Source organism: Oncorhynchus tshawytscha, linkage group LG21 (genome assembly GCF_018296145.1).
Source record: "Oncorhynchus tshawytscha isolate Ot180627B linkage group LG21, Otsh_v2.0, whole genome shotgun sequence".
Taxonomy (NCBI): domain Eukaryota; kingdom Metazoa; phylum Chordata; class Actinopteri; order Salmoniformes; family Salmonidae; genus Oncorhynchus; species Oncorhynchus tshawytscha.
The window spans coordinates 40478971-40495550 of NC_056449.1; the positions used below are offsets into that span (position 1 = coordinate 40478971).

The following is a 16580-nucleotide window of genomic DNA, read 5'->3' on the forward strand; positions in this document are numbered from 1 at the left end:
CTTCCCTCCTAGAGTTCCTCCCTGTCTTCCCTCCTAGAGTTCCTCCCTGTCTTCCCTCCTAGAGTTCCTCCTTGTCTTCCCTCCTAGAGTTCCTCCTTGTCTTCCCTCCTAGAGTTCCTCCCTGTCTTCCCTCCTAGAGTTCCTCTCCGACCCTCTCTCCCTTCCAACCAACTGAAAGGCACTGCTACTGATACTGCTGCTAGCCAAGACCAACTCTCCCTCCCTCTATCCCCTCCCTCTGTCCCCTAGGGTTACATTTGGCCCAGGGCTGAGGGCACTCTCTAACGTCAGCTATGGGAGACCCTGGCCCAACTCCCCAGCCTGTTGAGGTGATTGACAGGGCAGCTGGCCAATAAGCTTGACTTTCTGGTCTGTCTGGCATCAAGTGCAGCTCAGTGCTAAATATAGGGGAAGGGTGTCTCTGTCACTGTGGTGTAGGAGGGCAGAGGGCATGACTTCATGTGAGTGTGTCCCTAATGGCACCCTATTCACCATATAGTGCACTACTTTACACCAGAGTCCTATGTCACCCTATTCCCTATATAGTGCACTACTTTAGACCAGAGCCCTAGGGCACCATATTCCCTATATAGTGCACTACTTTAGACCAGAGCCCTATGGAACCCTATTCCCTATATAGTGTACGACTTTAGACCAGAGACCTATGAGCACTAAATTTGGAACAGGGTGCTATTTGGGACTCATCTTTGGAGAAGAGCAGCCGTTCAGGTCCTGAAGCCACCAATGACAGGCAGGCGAAGAATGTTAAAGCCACCAATGACGGGAGTGTAACGGAGGGAAACGAGAAGACTCCAACGTAGACAACTCCAGGAAGGTTGCTATAAGGGAGCGCTGGTAAACACACAGATGACATCCACATGGATTTACTGTATACTAAGATGTGAAACCAGAGGTCGGGATCTGTAACAACATACAGCTACTGACACTTTGCAATGTCAGTCAACGTTATAAAGTCAACACACGAGTTGGTCAAATCGTTGTGGATTTTATTCCTTAATGTACAATAATATAGAGATACACTGTTCCAACCTGTTCCATCTGTCAGATATACACCATGGACTGGATTACGGTTGCAAAATTACGTTGACTTCTACTTTAATTCCCAGAAATCCCGTTTTTTAGAATTCCCGGGAATCAAGACGGATTAAGCAGGAAATCTGGTATGCTCCAACTGAACCGATGTGCGCTGAGAGTCGGGAAGCAAGTTCAGGGAGTGTTTTAATAAATAGACACAACGTAATACGAGAACAAAGGCCACACAAACAATGATGCCTGGGGAAGGAACCAAAGGCAGTGACAGATATAGGGCAGGTAATCAGGGAAGTGATGGAGTCCAGGTGAGTGTCATAATGCGCGTAACGATGGTGACAGGTGCGCGTAACGATGGTGACAGGTGTGCGCCATAACGAGCAGCCTGGTGACCTAGAGACCGGAGAGGGAGCACATGTGACACCAACCAGGATTTCTGGGAAGTAACAGGAATGTTTACAGACAGTAGATGAACATTTAATACAGAAGCAGAAATAAAGAGCTGTTGAACAGCTGAATGACAAGCACAGGTTCAATTCATTATCTTTATAATTTTACTGTACAACAAAATGTATTTAGCCTTTTATGAGAACAATGCGTATGATTAAATTATAAACTGGAAACTAGACAGGAAAAGAGAGGAGAATAATTATATTACAGTACAATAACTTTCATTAAATATGAAAAATAAATAATATTATCCAAATAAAATGATTTAATGTCATAAAAAAAACTGTAGGTATATGTCAAATGGCAACAGCCTGTTTTCAACCAATCAAAAACCAGGATGTTATTGGCTAATCTACTTTGCCTGGCAACGCCCAAACCTGAAGAAAGACAAATGAATTCTCTCTCTAATCTCTGCCTCGTCATAGGTTCCACTGCACGTCATGTGACTTCTCAACAATGACACCATTTCTGGGCAGATCCAGAATAATGACCAGGTTCAAACTCAGTTCATTGTGTTGAGATGACTGATGTTTCTTTAAATAAATAAAATAAAAATCACAGAAATGTTCCATTTACACAAAAAGCTGATTTCTCAAAAATGTTGTGCACACATTTGTTTACATTCCTGTTAGTGAGTATTTCTCCCTTGACAAAATAATCCACTTGACAGGTGTGGCATATCAAGAATCTGATTAAAACAGCATGATCACAATGCAAGGCCACTCTAAAATGTGCCGTTTGGACACACAACACAATGCCACAGATGTCTTAAGTTTTGAGGGAGAGTGCAATTGGCATGCTGACTGCAGGAATGTCAGCAAGAGCTGTTTACAGATAATTTAATGTTAATTTCTCTACTATAAACCGCCTCCAACGTCGTTTCAGAGAATTTGGCAGTACGTCCAACCAGTCTCACAACCTCAGACCACGTTGTAACCACACCAGTCCAGGACCTTCACATCCGGCTTCTTCACCTGCAGGATCATCTGAGGTGGGGTGGAGGGGGTGCTGAGGAGTATTTCTGTCTGTAATAAAGTCCATTTGTGGGGAAAAACTCATTCTGATTGGCTTGGGCCCCTGCTCCCAAGTGGGTGGGCCTATGCCCAGTCATGTTAAATCCATAGATTTGGTTCAAATGAATTTTTAAAAAGTGAAATTGTTGCATGTTGTGTTTATATATTTGTTCAGTATAGTAGCGGTCTGAGAAGATAGAAACACCATGACCAACGGCGATAGGGAGGAGGTCAGAGTCCTGTCCGTGTGGTGCCAGCACCTCTCCCTCAACGTGATCAAGACAAAGGAGCTGATTGTGGACTACAGGAAAAAGAGGACTGAGCACGCCCCCATTCTCATCGACGGGGCTGTAGTGGAGCAGGTTGAGAGCTTCAAGTTCCTTGGCGTCCACATGACCAATCTAACATGGTCCAAAAACACCAAGACAGTCGTGAAGAGGGCACGACAAAACCTATTCCCCCTCAGGAGACTGAAAAGATTTGGCATGGGTCCTCAGATCCTCAAAAGGTTTTACAGCTGCACCATTGAGAGCATCCTGACGGGTTGCATCACTGCCTGGTATGGCAACTGCTCGGCCTCCGTCCGCAAGTTACTTCAGAGGGTAGTGCGTACTGCCCAGTACATCACTGGGGTCAAGCTTCCTGCCATCCAGGACCTCTATACCAGGCGGTGTCAGAGAAAGACCCATAAAATTGTCAAAGACTTCAGCCACCCTAGTCATAGACTGTTCTCTCTGCTACCGCACGGCAAGCGGTACCGGAGTGCCAAGTCTAGGTCCAAGAGACTTCTAAACAGCTTCTACCCCCAAGCCATAAGACTCCTGAACACCTAATCAAATAGCTCCCCAGGCTATTTCCATTGCATACCCCTCTCCCCTTCTACGCTGCTGCTACTCTCTGTTATTATCTATGCATAGTCACTTCAATAACTCTACCTACATGTACATATTACCTTGACACCGGTGCCCCCGCACATTGACTCTGTACCGGTACCCTCTGTATATAGCCTCCACATTGACTCTGTACCGGTACCCCCTGTATATAGCCTCCACATTGACTCTGTACCGATACCCCCTGTATATAGCCTCCACATTGACTCTGTACCAATACCCCCTGTATATAGTCTCCACATTGACTCTGTACCGATAGCCCCCTGTATATAGTCTCACATTGACTCTGTACCAGTACCCCCTGTATATAGCCTCCACATTGACTCTGTACCGGTACCCCCTGTATATAGCCTCCACATTGACTCTGTACCGGTACCCCCTGTATATAGCCTCCACATTGACTCTGTACCGTAACACCCTGTATATAGCCTCCACATTGACTCTGTACCGGTACCCCCTGTATATAGCCTCCACATTGACTCTGTACCGGTACCCCCTGTATATAGCCTCCACTCCACATTGACTCTGTACCGATACCCCTGTATATAGTCTCCACATTGACTCTGTACCGGTACCCCTGTATATAGCCTCCACATTGACTCTGTACCGGTACCCCCTGTATATAGCCTCCACATTGACTCTGTACCAGTACCACCTGTATATAGCCTCCACATTGACTCTGTACCGGTACCCCCTGTATATAGTCTCCACATTGACTCTGTACCGGTACCCCCTGTATATAGCCTCCACATTGACTCTGTACCAGTACCATAACCCCTGTATATAGCCTCCACATTGACTCTGTACCGGTACCCCCTGTATATAGTCTCCACATTGACTCTGTACCAGTACCCCCCTGTATATAGCCTCCACATTGACTCTGTACCGGTACCCCCTGTATATAGTCTCCACATTGACTCTGTACCAATACCCCCTGTATATAGCCTCCACATTGACTCTGTACCGGTACCCCCTGTATATAGCCTCCACATTGACTCTGTACCGGTACCCCCTGTATATAGTCTCCACATTGACTCTGTACCGGTGCCCCCTGTATATAGCCTCACTACTGTTATTTACTGCTGCTCTTTAATTAGTTGTTATTCTTATCGCTTACTTTTTTTGTGTGTATTTTCTGAAAACTGCATTGTTGGTTAAAGGTTTGTAAGTAAAGCATTTCACTGTAAGGTCTACACATTTTGATTTGATTTGCAAAACCTAAAGACTTGTATCCATCAATCCACTATCAGATGCTGTGAGCCCTCAACAACAGGTTTACTTTGGAGCTGTTGGATGTTGTCGTGTAAACATCCCCATAATAGTAGTACTAATAGAGTACTGTAGTATATACTACTGTGGGATATGAACATATCATATATAACACTATAATGTGGGATATGAACATATCATATATAACAGTATAATGTGGGATATGAACATATCATATATAACACTATAATGTGGGATATGAACACATCATATATATCAGTATAATTTGGGATATGAACATATCATATATAAGAGTATAATGTGGGATATGAACATATATATATATATATATATATATAACAGTATAATGTGGGATATGAACATATCATATATATATATATATATATATAACAGTATAATGTGGGATATGAACATATCATATATAACGGTATAATGTGGGATATGAACATATCGTATATAACAGTATAATGTGGGATATGAACATATCATATATAACAATATAATGTGGGATATGAACATATCATATATAACAGAATAATGTGGGATATGAACATACCATATTTTTGTACGGGTTAACAACCGTTAATGGAAGTTGTCAGTAATCCATCTTAGGACAACCAGTTTTCCACGTCCCTGCTGCTAACCCTCTTGGTGCAGATAGCAACGTAGTAAAGCTCCATAGTTTGCTGTGCACCATTAAATAGACCTTCAATGTCTTGATGAGTGATCCGTTCCTGCTGTTGGAGCAGTCTCCCTGCTGTAGGAGTAGTCTCTCTGCCGTAGGAGTAGTCTCTCTGCCGTAGGAGTAGTCTCCCTGCCGTAGGAGTAGTCTCCATGCCGTAGGAGTAGTCTCTCTGCCGTAGGAGTAGTCTCTCTGCCGTAGGAGAAGTCTCCCTGCCGTAGGAGTAGTCTCCCTGCCGTAGGAGTAGTCTCCCTGCCGTAGGAGTAGTCTCCCTGCCGTAGGAGTAGTCTCCCTGCCGTAGGAGTAGTCTCCCTGCCGTAGGAGTAGTCTCCCTGCCGTAGGAGTAGTCTCCCTGCCGTAGGAGTAGTCTCTCTGCCGTAGGAGTAGTCTGTAGGAGTAGTCTGTGGGAGTCGTCTCTCTGCCGTAGGAGCAGTCTGTAGGAGTAGTCTGTAGGAGTAGTCTCTCTGCCGTAGGAGCTCTCTGTAGGAGTAGTCTGTAGGAGAAGTCTGTAGGAGTAGTCTCTCTGCCGTAGGAGTAGTCTCTCTGCCGTAGGAGCAGTCTGTAGGAGTAGTCTGTAGGAGTAGTCTCTCTGCCGTAGGAGCAGTCTGTAGGAGTAGTCTGTAGGAGTAGTCTCTCTGCCGTAGGAGCAGTCTGTAGGAGTAGTCTCCCTGCTGTAGGAGTAGTCTGTAGGAGTAGTCTCCCTGCTGTAGGAGTAGTCTGTAGGAGTAGTCTGTAGGAGAAGTCTCTCTGCCGTAGGAGTAGTCTGTAGGAGTAGTCTCCCTGCTGTAGGAGCAGTCTCTCTGCCGTAGGAGTAGTCTCTCTACTGTAGGAGTAGTCTCTCTGCCGTAGGAGCAGTCTCTCTGCCGTAGGAGCAGTCTCTCTGCCGTAGGAGTAGTCTGTAGGAGTAGTCTCCCTGCTGTAGGAGCAGTCTCTGCCGTAGGAGTAGTCTCCCTGCTGTAGGAGTAGTCTCTCTGCTGTAGGAGTAGTCTCCGTGCTGTAGGAGTATTCTGTTGGAGTAGTCTCCGTGCTGTAGGAATAGTCTGTTGGAGTAGTCTTCGTGCCGTAGGAGTAGTCTGTAGGAGTAGTCTCTGTGCTGTAGGAGTAGTCACCGTGCTGTAGGAGTAGTCTGTAGGAGTAGTCTCCCTGCTGTAGGAGTAGTCTGTAGGAGTAGTCTGTAGAAGAAGTCTCTCTGCCGTAGGAGTAGTCTGTAGGAGCAGTCTCTCTGCCGTAGGAGTAGTCTCTCTACTGTAGGAGTAGTCTCTCTGCCGTAGGAGCAGTCTCTCTGCCGTAGGAGCAGTCTCCCTGCCGTAGGAGCAGTCTCCCTGCCGTAGGAGCAGTCTCCCTGCCGTAGGAGCAGTCTCTCTGCCGTAGGAGCAGTCTCTCTGCCGTAGGAGCAGTCTCTCTGCCGTAGGAGCAGTCTCTCTGCCGTAGGAGCAGTCTCTCTGCCGTAGGAGCAGTCTCTCTGCCGTAGGAGTAGTCTGTAGGAGTAGTCTCCCTGCTGTAGGAGTAGTCTCCCTGCCGTAGGAGCAGTCTCCCTGCTGTAGGAGCAGTCTCCCTGCTGTAGGAGCAGTCTCCCTGCTGTAGGAGCAGTCTCTCTACTGTAGGAGTAGTCTCTCTGCTGTAGGAGTGGTCTCCATTCTGTAGGAGTACTCTCCGTGCTGTAGGAGTAGTCTCCGTGCTGTAGGAGTAGTCTGTTGGAGTAGTCTCCGTGCTGTAGGAGTAGTCTGTTGGAGTAGTCTTCATGCCGTAGGAGTAGTCTGTAGGAGTAGTCTCCGTGCTGTAGGAGTAGTCTCCATTCTGTAGGAGTAGTCTCCGTGCCGTAGGAGTAGTCTGTAGGAGTAGTCTCCGTGCTGTAGGAGTAGTCTCCATTCTGTAGGAGTAGTCTCCGTGCCGTAGGAGTAGTCTGTAGGAGTAGTCTCCGTGCTGTAGGAGTAGTCTCCATACTGTAGGAGTAGTCTCCGTGCCGTAGGAGTAGTCTCCCTGCTGTAGGAGTAGTCTCCATTCTGTAGGAGTAGTCTCCGTGCCGTAGGAGTAGTCTGTAGGAGTAGTCTCCATTCTGTAGGAGTAGTCTGTAGGAGTGGTCTCCGTGCCGTAGGAGTAGTCTCCCTGCTGTAGGAGTAGTCTGTAGGAGTAGTCTCCATTCTGTAGGAGTAGTCTCCCTACTGTAGGAGTAGTCTCCATTCTTTAGGAGTAGTCTCCGTGCCATAGGAGTAGTCTGTAGGAGTAGTCTCCATTCTGTAGGAGTAGTCTCCCTACTGTAGGAGTAGTCTCCATTCTTTAGGAGTAGTCTCCGTGCCATAGGAGTAGTCTGTAGGAGTAGTCTCCATTCTGTAGGAGTAGTCTGTAGGAGTAGTCTCCGTGCCGTAGGAGTAGTCTCCCTGCTGTAGGAGTAGTCTGTAGGAGTAGTCTCCATTCTGTAGGAGTAGTCTCCCTACTGTAGGAGTAGTCTGTAGGAGTAGTCTCCATTCTGTAGGAGTAGTCTCCCTACTGTAGGAGTAGTCTGTAGGAGTAGTCTCCGTGCCGTCGGAGTAGTCTCTCTGCTGTAGGAGTAGTCTCCGTGACGTAGGATTAGTCTCCCTGCTGTAGGAGTAGTCTGTAGGAGTAGTCTCCGTGACGTAGGATTAGTCTCCCTGCTGTAGGAGTAGTCTGTAGGAGTAGTCTCCGTGCTGTAGTCTCTCCGCTGTAGGAGTAGTCCCTCCGCTGTAGGAGTAGTCTATAGGGGTAGTCTCCCTGCTGTAGGAGTAGTCTCCATGCTGTAGGAGTAGTCTGTAAGAGTAGTCTCTGTGCTGTAGGAATAGTCTATAGGAGTAGTCTTCATGCCGTAGGAGTAGTCTGTAGGAGTAGTCTCCGTGCTGTAGGAGTAGTCTCCATTCTGTAGGAGTAGTCTCCGTGCCGTAGGAGTAGTCTGTAGGAGTAGTCTCCGTGCTGTAGGAGTAGTCTCCATTCTGTAGGAGTAGTCTCCGTGCCATAGGAGTAGTCTGTAGGAGTAGTCTCCGTGCTGTAGGAGTAGTCTCCATACTGTAGGAGTAGTCTCCGTGCCGTAGGAGTAGTCTCCCTGCTGTAGGAGTAGTCTCCATTCTGTAGGAGTAGTCTCCGTGCCGTAGGAGTAGTCTGTAGGAGTAGTCTCCATTCTGTAGGAGTAGTCTGTAGGAGTGGTCTCCGTGCCGTAGGAGTAGTCTCCCTGCTGTAGGAGTAGTCTGTAGGAGTAGTCTCCATTCTGTAGGAGTAGTCTCCCTACTGTAGGAGTAGTCTCCATTCTTTAGGAGTAGTCTCCGTGCCATAGGAGTAGTCTGTAGGAGTAGTCTCCATTCTGTAGGAGTAGTCTCCCTACTGTAGGAGTAGTCCCATTCTTTAGGAGTAGTCTCCATTCTTTAGGAGTAGTCTGTAGGAGTAGTCTCCATTCTGTAGGAGTAGTCTGTAGGAGTAGTCTCCATTCTTTAGGAGTAGTCTCTGTAGGAGTAGTCTGTAGGAGTAGTCTCCATTCTGTAGGAGTAGTAGGAGTAGTCCCTGCTGTAGGAGTAGTCTGTAGGAGTAGTCTCCATTCTGTAGGAGTAGTCTCCCTACTGTAGGAGTAGTCTGTAGGAGTAGTCTCCATTCTGTAGGAGTAGTCTCCCTACTGTAGGAGTAGTCTGTAGGAGTAGTCTCCGTGCCGTCGGAGTAGTCTCTCTGCTGTAGGAGTAGTCTCCGTGACGTAGGATTAGTCTCCCTGCTGTAGGAGTAGTCTGTAGGAGTAGTCTCCGTGCTGTAGTCTCTCCGCTGTAGGAGTAGTCCCTCCGCTGTAGGAGTAGTCTATAGGGGTAGTCTCCCTGCTGTAGGAGTAGTCTCCATGCTGTAGGAGTAGTCTGTAAGAGTAGTCTCTGTGCTGTAGGAATAGTCTATAGGAGTAGTCTGTGCTGTAGGAGTAGTCTCCCTGCTGTAGGAGTAGTCTCCACGCTGTAGGAGTAGTCTCCGTATTGTAGGAGTAGTCTCCCTGCTGTAGGAGACTCAGTGAGTTCCAATACAATGGGTTTGTCAAGTCATGTGCTGAAACAAATGTTCCTTTATCCACTAGTTCCTGCCCCAAGGTTGTGAGACAAAACAGTGACTGTGTCGATCACGATGAAACAAAGTTCTCTCTCCGATCCAGCGTTGAGTTTGTCTGGGCTTGTTTGTTCTTCTCTATATCCTACCACCGTTAGGAATGTTGGGAACCAAGCACCAGCCACTAGAATAAATAGATGAAGAAATAAATGAGTGAATGATTGATGTTATTACTAGATGGAGCTATTGAGGATTTCTATCCAGTATGGTTACAAGCTGGTTACAGTTCTTTAGTTTGAAGCAGTGAACATTTGTGGGAACTAGGACTAGACAGCGTATCAGAAAGCAGAGCCCTGCTTTCCCATCTCCATAGGCAGCAAATCAGAACACCTCTCTCCCTTCCAGGGCAACCTATTAGAAAGCAGAGCACCTCTCTCCCTTCCAGGGCAGCCTATCAGAAAGCAGAACACCTCTCTCCCTTCTCCATAGAGGTCTTCCTAGCTCCCACGTTGAACTTGAACTTCGACTGGTCAGCGATCATCTGGTTGATTTCATTCTGTTTGTAGGAGGACAGTTTCTGACCAATCCCTGCTACCTTATTCTTGTCCTGGTTACCATGGATACACCTCAGACAGGCTCTGCCAATCAGGTAGGCCACCTCGGCCAGGTTAAGGAGAACACACACCCCCGACACGGAGAGCATGAACACGGTGAAGATGGTTTTCTCCGTGGGTCGCGACACGAAGCAGTCCACAGTGTTGGGGCAGGGGTACGAGTCACACTTGACCAGACGGAACATTTTGAAGTCAGGGTAGATCAAGTAGAATATATAAAGGAAGCCGACTTCCAGAACGATCCTAAACAGCACACTGATCATATAGGTCCACCAAAGGGCGCCTGCGATCGCAAACTTCTGATACTTGATTTGTTCCAACTCCTTAGGGGAAGTGCGCCCGGATTTCTTCAGGAGCTTCTTGTTGATGTGTCTGCGATGGGCTACATGCATGGCCACTAGGAGAGCAGGCGTGGACACCAGGATGAGCTGCAAGGCCCACAGGCGGATGTGTGAGATGGGAAAGAACTGGTCATAGCAGACAGAGTTGCAGCCGGGCTGCTGGGTGTTGCAGGTGAAGCCAGACTTCTCGTCGCCCCAGACCGACTCGGCCGCCACCACGAGGACCAGGATTCTGAAGATGAAGATGACAGACAGCCAGATGCGGCCGATGCCGGTGGAATGCCTGTTTACGCCGCTGATTACGGCGTAAAAGGACCCCCAGTTCATTTTCGATTCCAGGTCTGGAGAGGAGAAACAAGAAGGGATATAGTTCTGTTGACAATGTATTGATACAAGCTGACGTTTGATCACACTGGGAAAGGTGGTCATTCTCTATAAGAACGACCGTGTCAAATAAACATGTAATGAAGGAATTAGGGGACATCAAGGTACATCACATGTTGGTAACATATTGATTTAGTCATTGAAACTGTACAATCTCTGAGTCAATCCTTAATAAAGTCAATCCTTAATAAAAGGCAATCAATCAAACCTGTAGTGAGGAAGAAAGAGTTCTTAAATAACCCCACAGGTGTACTGTATGTATCCAACCAACAATCATCAAAAATGCTTGAGCTCAAATAACTAAAACACCAGACACGGGGGACAGAAAAACCCCATTCTCAAACATACTAACGTGGACTAAAACAGAACCTTCCTCCGATATAAACAACAACCCCCCAACTTGACCCTTGTCTATGTCCCAAATAGCACCCCTTTCCCTATAAAAGTGCACCACTTTCAACCAGGACCCATTAAATAGGGTGCGATCTAGAAAGCAGTCCCAGTACTCCCTGAGCTGTTGGTCCTACCAGTCTCCGCCGGCAGCGACGGCAGCACTGGGTCCTTAAACCACCACCGTCAGGTGTAGCCTGGCCATGGAGCTGGAGCTGGGTCACAGCAACGGCAAACAAGACTCAGCCAATCCCTGGCCTGCGCTTTAAGAACCTTGGGGCGATGGCCTAACACGGGCATAATGTCACGCCACGTAACGATCTGATAGCCAATAGCGAAACGATTAACGGAGACATGTGATCCATTCAAACAAGTATTAATACTGACTGACCGCGCAACCTGACCTTCAGACAGACGGACAAACGGACACGGCTACACACGACAGACCAGCCAAGATATATTCTCCAAGCAACGGCTCAAACATCCATCTCACTAAAAGAATCTTACAACTAACTTCAGACAAACACTGTCTAAGACCTCTACTGTAACTGAAGAAATATAACCAATCTTGAAACAGTCTTTAAACTATGCCAATCATAAAATACGCCCAGATCAAACCAAGAGAAGTTATTGTATTCGAGTGAACAGATGTTTCATATCAGTAACTACTGTCTTTCTGCAGAACCATTCTAGAATCTAGTCTGGAATTCTAGAATTCTCAGAGAACTCCAGAACACCTCAGACAGTCAGAATCTCTTTTCTTTTCCTCAGGAATCTCAACACATCATCATCCAAAAGGTTAATAAAAGAGAATCAGAGATATGATGGATTTTACCTTCAGCTGTGGTGGTACACAAAATGTGTACAAAGAAGGGTTAAATTAAATGTGTTTATTTTATCATCGAATCAGAAGGCTCTTGGCTTGTGAACACGATGCGTTGGTAAAATGCTAATCATTCCCGCGACACTAGCCACTACCCTGCACCGTAGCAGAGCCCAGCGCAGCACAGCGGTCATATGGTCTTATATAAACTATTACCATACAATGCTGCCCTTTATCAGAGCCCCAACAAGACTCTGTGTTATTCTGATAAAACGCCCTGGTTTCTGCCTACCCCCAGCAGAACATACAGTAGAAAGAATCTGTGTGGACACAAAAGGCCTGAGTCCCATGCCACATTATTTATTGTGCTGGGAGGGGAGGGGCAGAGGGCCCGAACCACTGACCGAGAAAAAGAAGGGCGAGCAGTGGGCAAAATGAGATGTTTGCAGAATCATTCAAGAAACTATACATCTGAAACATTTCCAAAAGTGGACAGTCAATGTCTTTGTGTTATATACTGGGTGTTTATTTAGGGATTAGATGGTTCTGATTGGCTTGTTCTCCTGGTCTATCTATTAGATGGTTCTGATTGGCTTGTTCTCCTGATCTATCCATTAGATGATTCTGATTGGCTTGTTCTCCTGATCTATCCATTAGATGATTCTGATTGGCTTGTTCTCCTGATCTATCCATTAGATGGTTCTGATTGGCTTGTTCTCCTGATCTATCCATTAGATGGTTCTGATTGGCTTGTTCTCCTGATCTATCCATTAGATGGTTCTGATTGGCTTGTTCTCCTGATCTATCCATTAGATGGTTCTGATTGGCTTGTTCTCCTGATCTATCCATTAGATGGTTCTGATTGGCTTGTTCTCCTGATCTATCCATTAGATGGTTCTGATTGACTTGTTCTCCTGATCTATCCATTAGATGATTCTGATTGGCTTGTTCTCCTGATCTATCCATTAGATGATTCTGATTGGCTTGTTTCCCTGATCTATCCATTAGATGATTCTGATTGGCTTGTTCTCCTGATCTATCCATTAGATGGTTCTGATTGGCTTGTTCTCCTGATCTATCCATTAGATGGTTCTGATTGGCTTGTTCCCCTGATCTATCCATTAGATGGATCTGATTGGTCTTGTTCCCCTGATCTATCCATTCATAGCTCAAATCTCTAAATGTTATTTCTGTTCATCTGTCTATTTTCCGCTAAGAATAACATTCACACCTCTTACCCAATCAGGTGTTAGTCATTCCATTCTAAGTGACTCCTGTGGTCTCATGTCAGACAGAGGTTGAAACCAACTCTGCTGAGCCACAAGCCCTGAAGACACAAGCCCCAGAAGACACAAGCCCTGAAGACACAAGCCCTGAAGACACAAGCCCTGAAGACACAAACCCTGAAGACACAAACCCTGAAGACACAAACCCTGAGGACACAAGCCCTGAGGACACAAGCCCTGAGGACACAAGCCCAGGAGCCTGAGGACAAACCCAGAGCCCCAAACCCTGAGGACCCCAAGCCCTGAGGACCCAAGCCCTGAGGACACAAGCCCTGTGGACACAAGCCCAGAGCCCCAAGGACACAGAGTACACAAGCCCTGAGGACACAAGCCCTGAGCCACAAGCCCTGAGGACACAAGCCCTGAGGACACAAGCCCTGAGGACACAAGCCCTGAGGACACAAGCCCAGAGGACACAAGCCCTGAGGACACAAGCCCAGAGGACACAAGCCCAGAGGACACAAGCCCAGAGGACACAAGCCCAGAGGACACAAGCCCAGAGGACACAAGCCCAGAGGACACAAGCCCAGAGGACACAAGCCCAGAGGACACAAGCCCAGAGCCCCCCTGAGGACACAAGCCCAGAGCCCCAAGGACACAAGCCTTGAGGACACAAGCCCTGAGGACACAAGCCCTGAGGACACAAGCCCTGAGGACACAAGCCCTGAGCCCCAAGTCCTGATAACACAAGCCCTGAGCCCCAAGCCCTGAGCCTGAGGACACAAGCCCTGAGCCCCAAGCCCTGAGCCCCAAGTCCTGAGCCCCAAGTCCTGAGGACACAAGCCCTGAGCCCGAAGCCCCGAGCCCCGAGCACACGTCATCACCTGGGGGAACCACCACAGAAAGGCTATATTTGCTTATCCGTTATTTTACCAGGTCAGTTGACTGAGAACATTCTCATTTACAGCAACGACCTGGGGAATAGTTACAGGGGAGAGGAGGGGGTGCATTTTTTAGAATAGGATACCATTGTAGACCCAGCCATAAATCTTCAACATGACGCGGAGACAGACAGAAAAAGCTATACGGACACTCCTGACCTGCAAACCAAAATGTACTTTCAGAATTGGTCAAAATTAGGTTAGGGTTAAGGGTTTGGTTAAAGTTAGGGATAAGGTAAGGGCAGTGCATGACTTGGACTGAAATAGATTCCGGAACTCATTTTGTGTTCCGGTACTGTTTATATTTAGGTTCTGGAGCTCCACAACACTGTTGAGCTAGTGTTCTATAAGAGGATTAGGAGATCAAGCAGTTGAACATTTGAGGTGCCGGTACTCAGCTCCGTTGATCTCCTGCCCAAGTCAAGCACTAATTAAGAGTCAGTATTCATTTTTGGGGGGGGGTTAGTCGTTTTACAGGTCAAGAGTGTCTTTTCATCCCTGAGAAACAGTGCATTCGGAAAGTATTCAGACCCCTTCCCCTTTTCCACATTTTGTTACTTTACAGCCTTATTCTAAAATGGATTAAATAGTTTTTTTCATCATCAATCTACACACAATACCCCATAATGACATCACAAAACCCATAATGACATCACAATACCCCATAATGACATCACAATACCCCATAATGACATCACAATACCCCATAATGACAAAGCGTAAACAGATTTTTTGACAATTTTGCAAATGTATTAGCATTAAAAAAAGGAAATACCTTATTTATTCAGAACCTTTGCTATGAGACTCGAAATACAGCTCAGGTGCATCCTGTTTCCATTGATCATCCTTGAGATGTTTCTACAACTTGATTGGAGTCCACCTGCGGTCAATTCAACTGATTGGACATGATTTGGAAAGGCACACACCTGTCTATATAAAGTCTGACATTTGACAGTGCATGTTAGAGCAAAAACCAAGCCATGAGGTCGAAAGAATTGTCCGTGGAGCTCCGAGACAGGATCAGTCAGTAGAGCATGGTGCTTGCTGTGTCTCAGTCAGTAGCGCATTGTGCTTGCTGTGTCTCAGTCAGTAGAGCATGGTGCTTGCTGTGTCTCAGTCAGTAGAGCATGGTGCTTGCTGTGTCTCAGTCAGTAGCGCATGGTGCTTGCTGTGTCTCAGTCAGTAGCGCATGGTGCTTGCTGTGTCTCAGTCAGTAGAGCATGGTGCTTGCTGTGTCTCAGTCAGTAGAGCATGGTGCTTGCTGTGTCTCAGTCAGTAGAGCATGGTGCTTGCTGTGTCTCAGTCAGTAGAGCATGGTGCTTGCTGTGTCTCAGTCAGTAGAGCATGGTGCTTGCTGTGTCTCAGTCAGTAGAGCATGGTGCTTGCTGTGTCTCAGTCAGTAGTCACTACTCTGGATAGGAGCATCTGCTACAGAACTAAAATGTTTCCACAGTTCATCAAAGTATGGATCATTTGATTTGTTTAATGTTTCATCATAACAAACACTCTGGACTTGAAATACTACTCGAGTACCCTGACGATTATACTACAGTTCTGGAGACATCAAATTACAACCAAAAATAAACGTCGCACAAAAACACAACGTTCTTAAATGAATCCGGTCAACAAGGACGGATCCAACCACAACAGCAGTGACATGATGTAAACACACAGAAAACAAAATGGCACCTTATTCCCTGTATAATCCACTACGTTTGGTCAACGGGGCCCTGATCAAGCAGCCTTACGGGGCCCTGGTCAAACAGCCTTAAGGGGCCCAGGTCAAGCAGCCTTACGGGGCCCTGGTCAAGCAGCCTTACGGGGCCCTGGTCAAGCAGCCTTACGGGGCCCTGGTCAAGCAGTCTTACGGGGCCCTGGTCAAGTAGCCTTACGGGGACCTGGTCAAGCAGCCTTACGGGGCCCTGGTCAAACATAGTGCATTAAATAGGGAATAGGGTTGGACGCAGACAATACATTTCTACATGTACGCTCCAGTTGTGAACAGGCATTTCACGGCCGTCTCTGGCCAGGGCCCCGTTTATGACACGCCCTCTAACGGGCTGTAACACATGACAGGGAAGGTGTTCAGTCTGTTACAAAATACACTGAGCAGAAACACCCAATACATTATTCTCTCCTAACACCAGGAGATGGACTCGGTATGAACCCCTCCATGGCTGTTGGGCTGGGGTGGGGGCTGGTCAAACAGGGGGATGTGCTGGGGGCTGGTCAAACAGGGGGCTGGGGTGGGGGCTGGTCAAACAGGGGCTGGGGTGGGGGCTGGTCAAAGGGGGCTGGGGGGGGCTGGGGCTGGTCAAACAGGGGGCTGGGCTGGGGGCTGGTCAAACAGGGGGCTGGGGTGGGCTGGGGTGGGGGCTGGTCAAACAGGGGGCTGGGGTGGGGGCTGGTCAAACAGGGGGCTGGGGTGGGTGGGGGCTGGTCAAACAGGGGGCTGGGGTGGGGGCTGGTCAAAGGGGGCTGGGGTGGGGGCTGGGGTCAAACAGGGGATGTGCTGGGGGCTGGTCA

General features: G+C 47.5%; 2 protein-coding genes across 3 annotated transcripts; both read right to left on the bottom strand.

The window, feature by feature from the left end:
* Window positions 1-1403: 1403 nt before the first annotated feature.
* LOC121840357 lies at window positions 1404-7496 on the bottom strand. Its single transcript, XM_042303021.1, has 3 exons — window positions 6582-7496; window positions 5190-6458; window positions 1404-1443 (listed from the first exon to the last, which is right to left on the bottom strand). The coding sequence occupies exons 1-2, from the start codon at window positions 7494-7496 to the stop codon at window positions 5229-5231; spliced, it is 2145 nt and encodes a 714-aa protein (XP_042158955.1). The 3' UTR covers window positions 1404-1443; window positions 5190-5228.
* A 1329-nt stretch (window positions 7497-8825) lies between these two features.
* LOC112236984 (gap junction beta-1 protein) lies at window positions 8826-14891 on the bottom strand. Of its 2 annotated transcripts, none has more exons than XM_024405603.2 (2): window positions 14830-14891; window positions 8826-10631 (listed from the first exon to the last, which is right to left on the bottom strand). In XM_024405603.2, exon 2 carries the CDS (start codon window positions 10615-10617, stop codon window positions 9790-9792), a length of 828 nt encoding a protein of 275 aa, XP_024261371.2. In that variant the 5' UTR covers window positions 10618-10631; window positions 14830-14891; the 3' UTR covers window positions 8826-9789. The 2 variants fall into 2 exon arrangements, with proteins under 2 accessions (XP_024261371.2, XP_024261372.2); XM_024405604.2 differs by lacking the exon at window positions 14830-14891 and adding an exon at window positions 11202-12063.
* Between the last annotated feature and the right edge of the window lie 1689 nt (window positions 14892-16580).

Bases quoted from the DNA above. Each gene is read 5' to 3' on its own strand.
- LOC121840357 (XM_042303021.1), bottom strand. From the start codon at position 7,496: ATGGAGACTACTCCTACAGTAGGGAGACTACTCCTACAGAATGGAGAC. The intron at 6,459-6,581 runs GCAGAGAGACTA...CTCCTACAGCAG, and splicing joins GCAGAGAGACTGCTCCTACG to GGAGACTACTCCTACAGACT.
- LOC112236984 (XM_024405603.2), bottom strand. From the start codon at position 10,617: ATGAACTGGGGGTCCTTTTACGCCGTAATCAGCGGCGTAAACAGGCAT.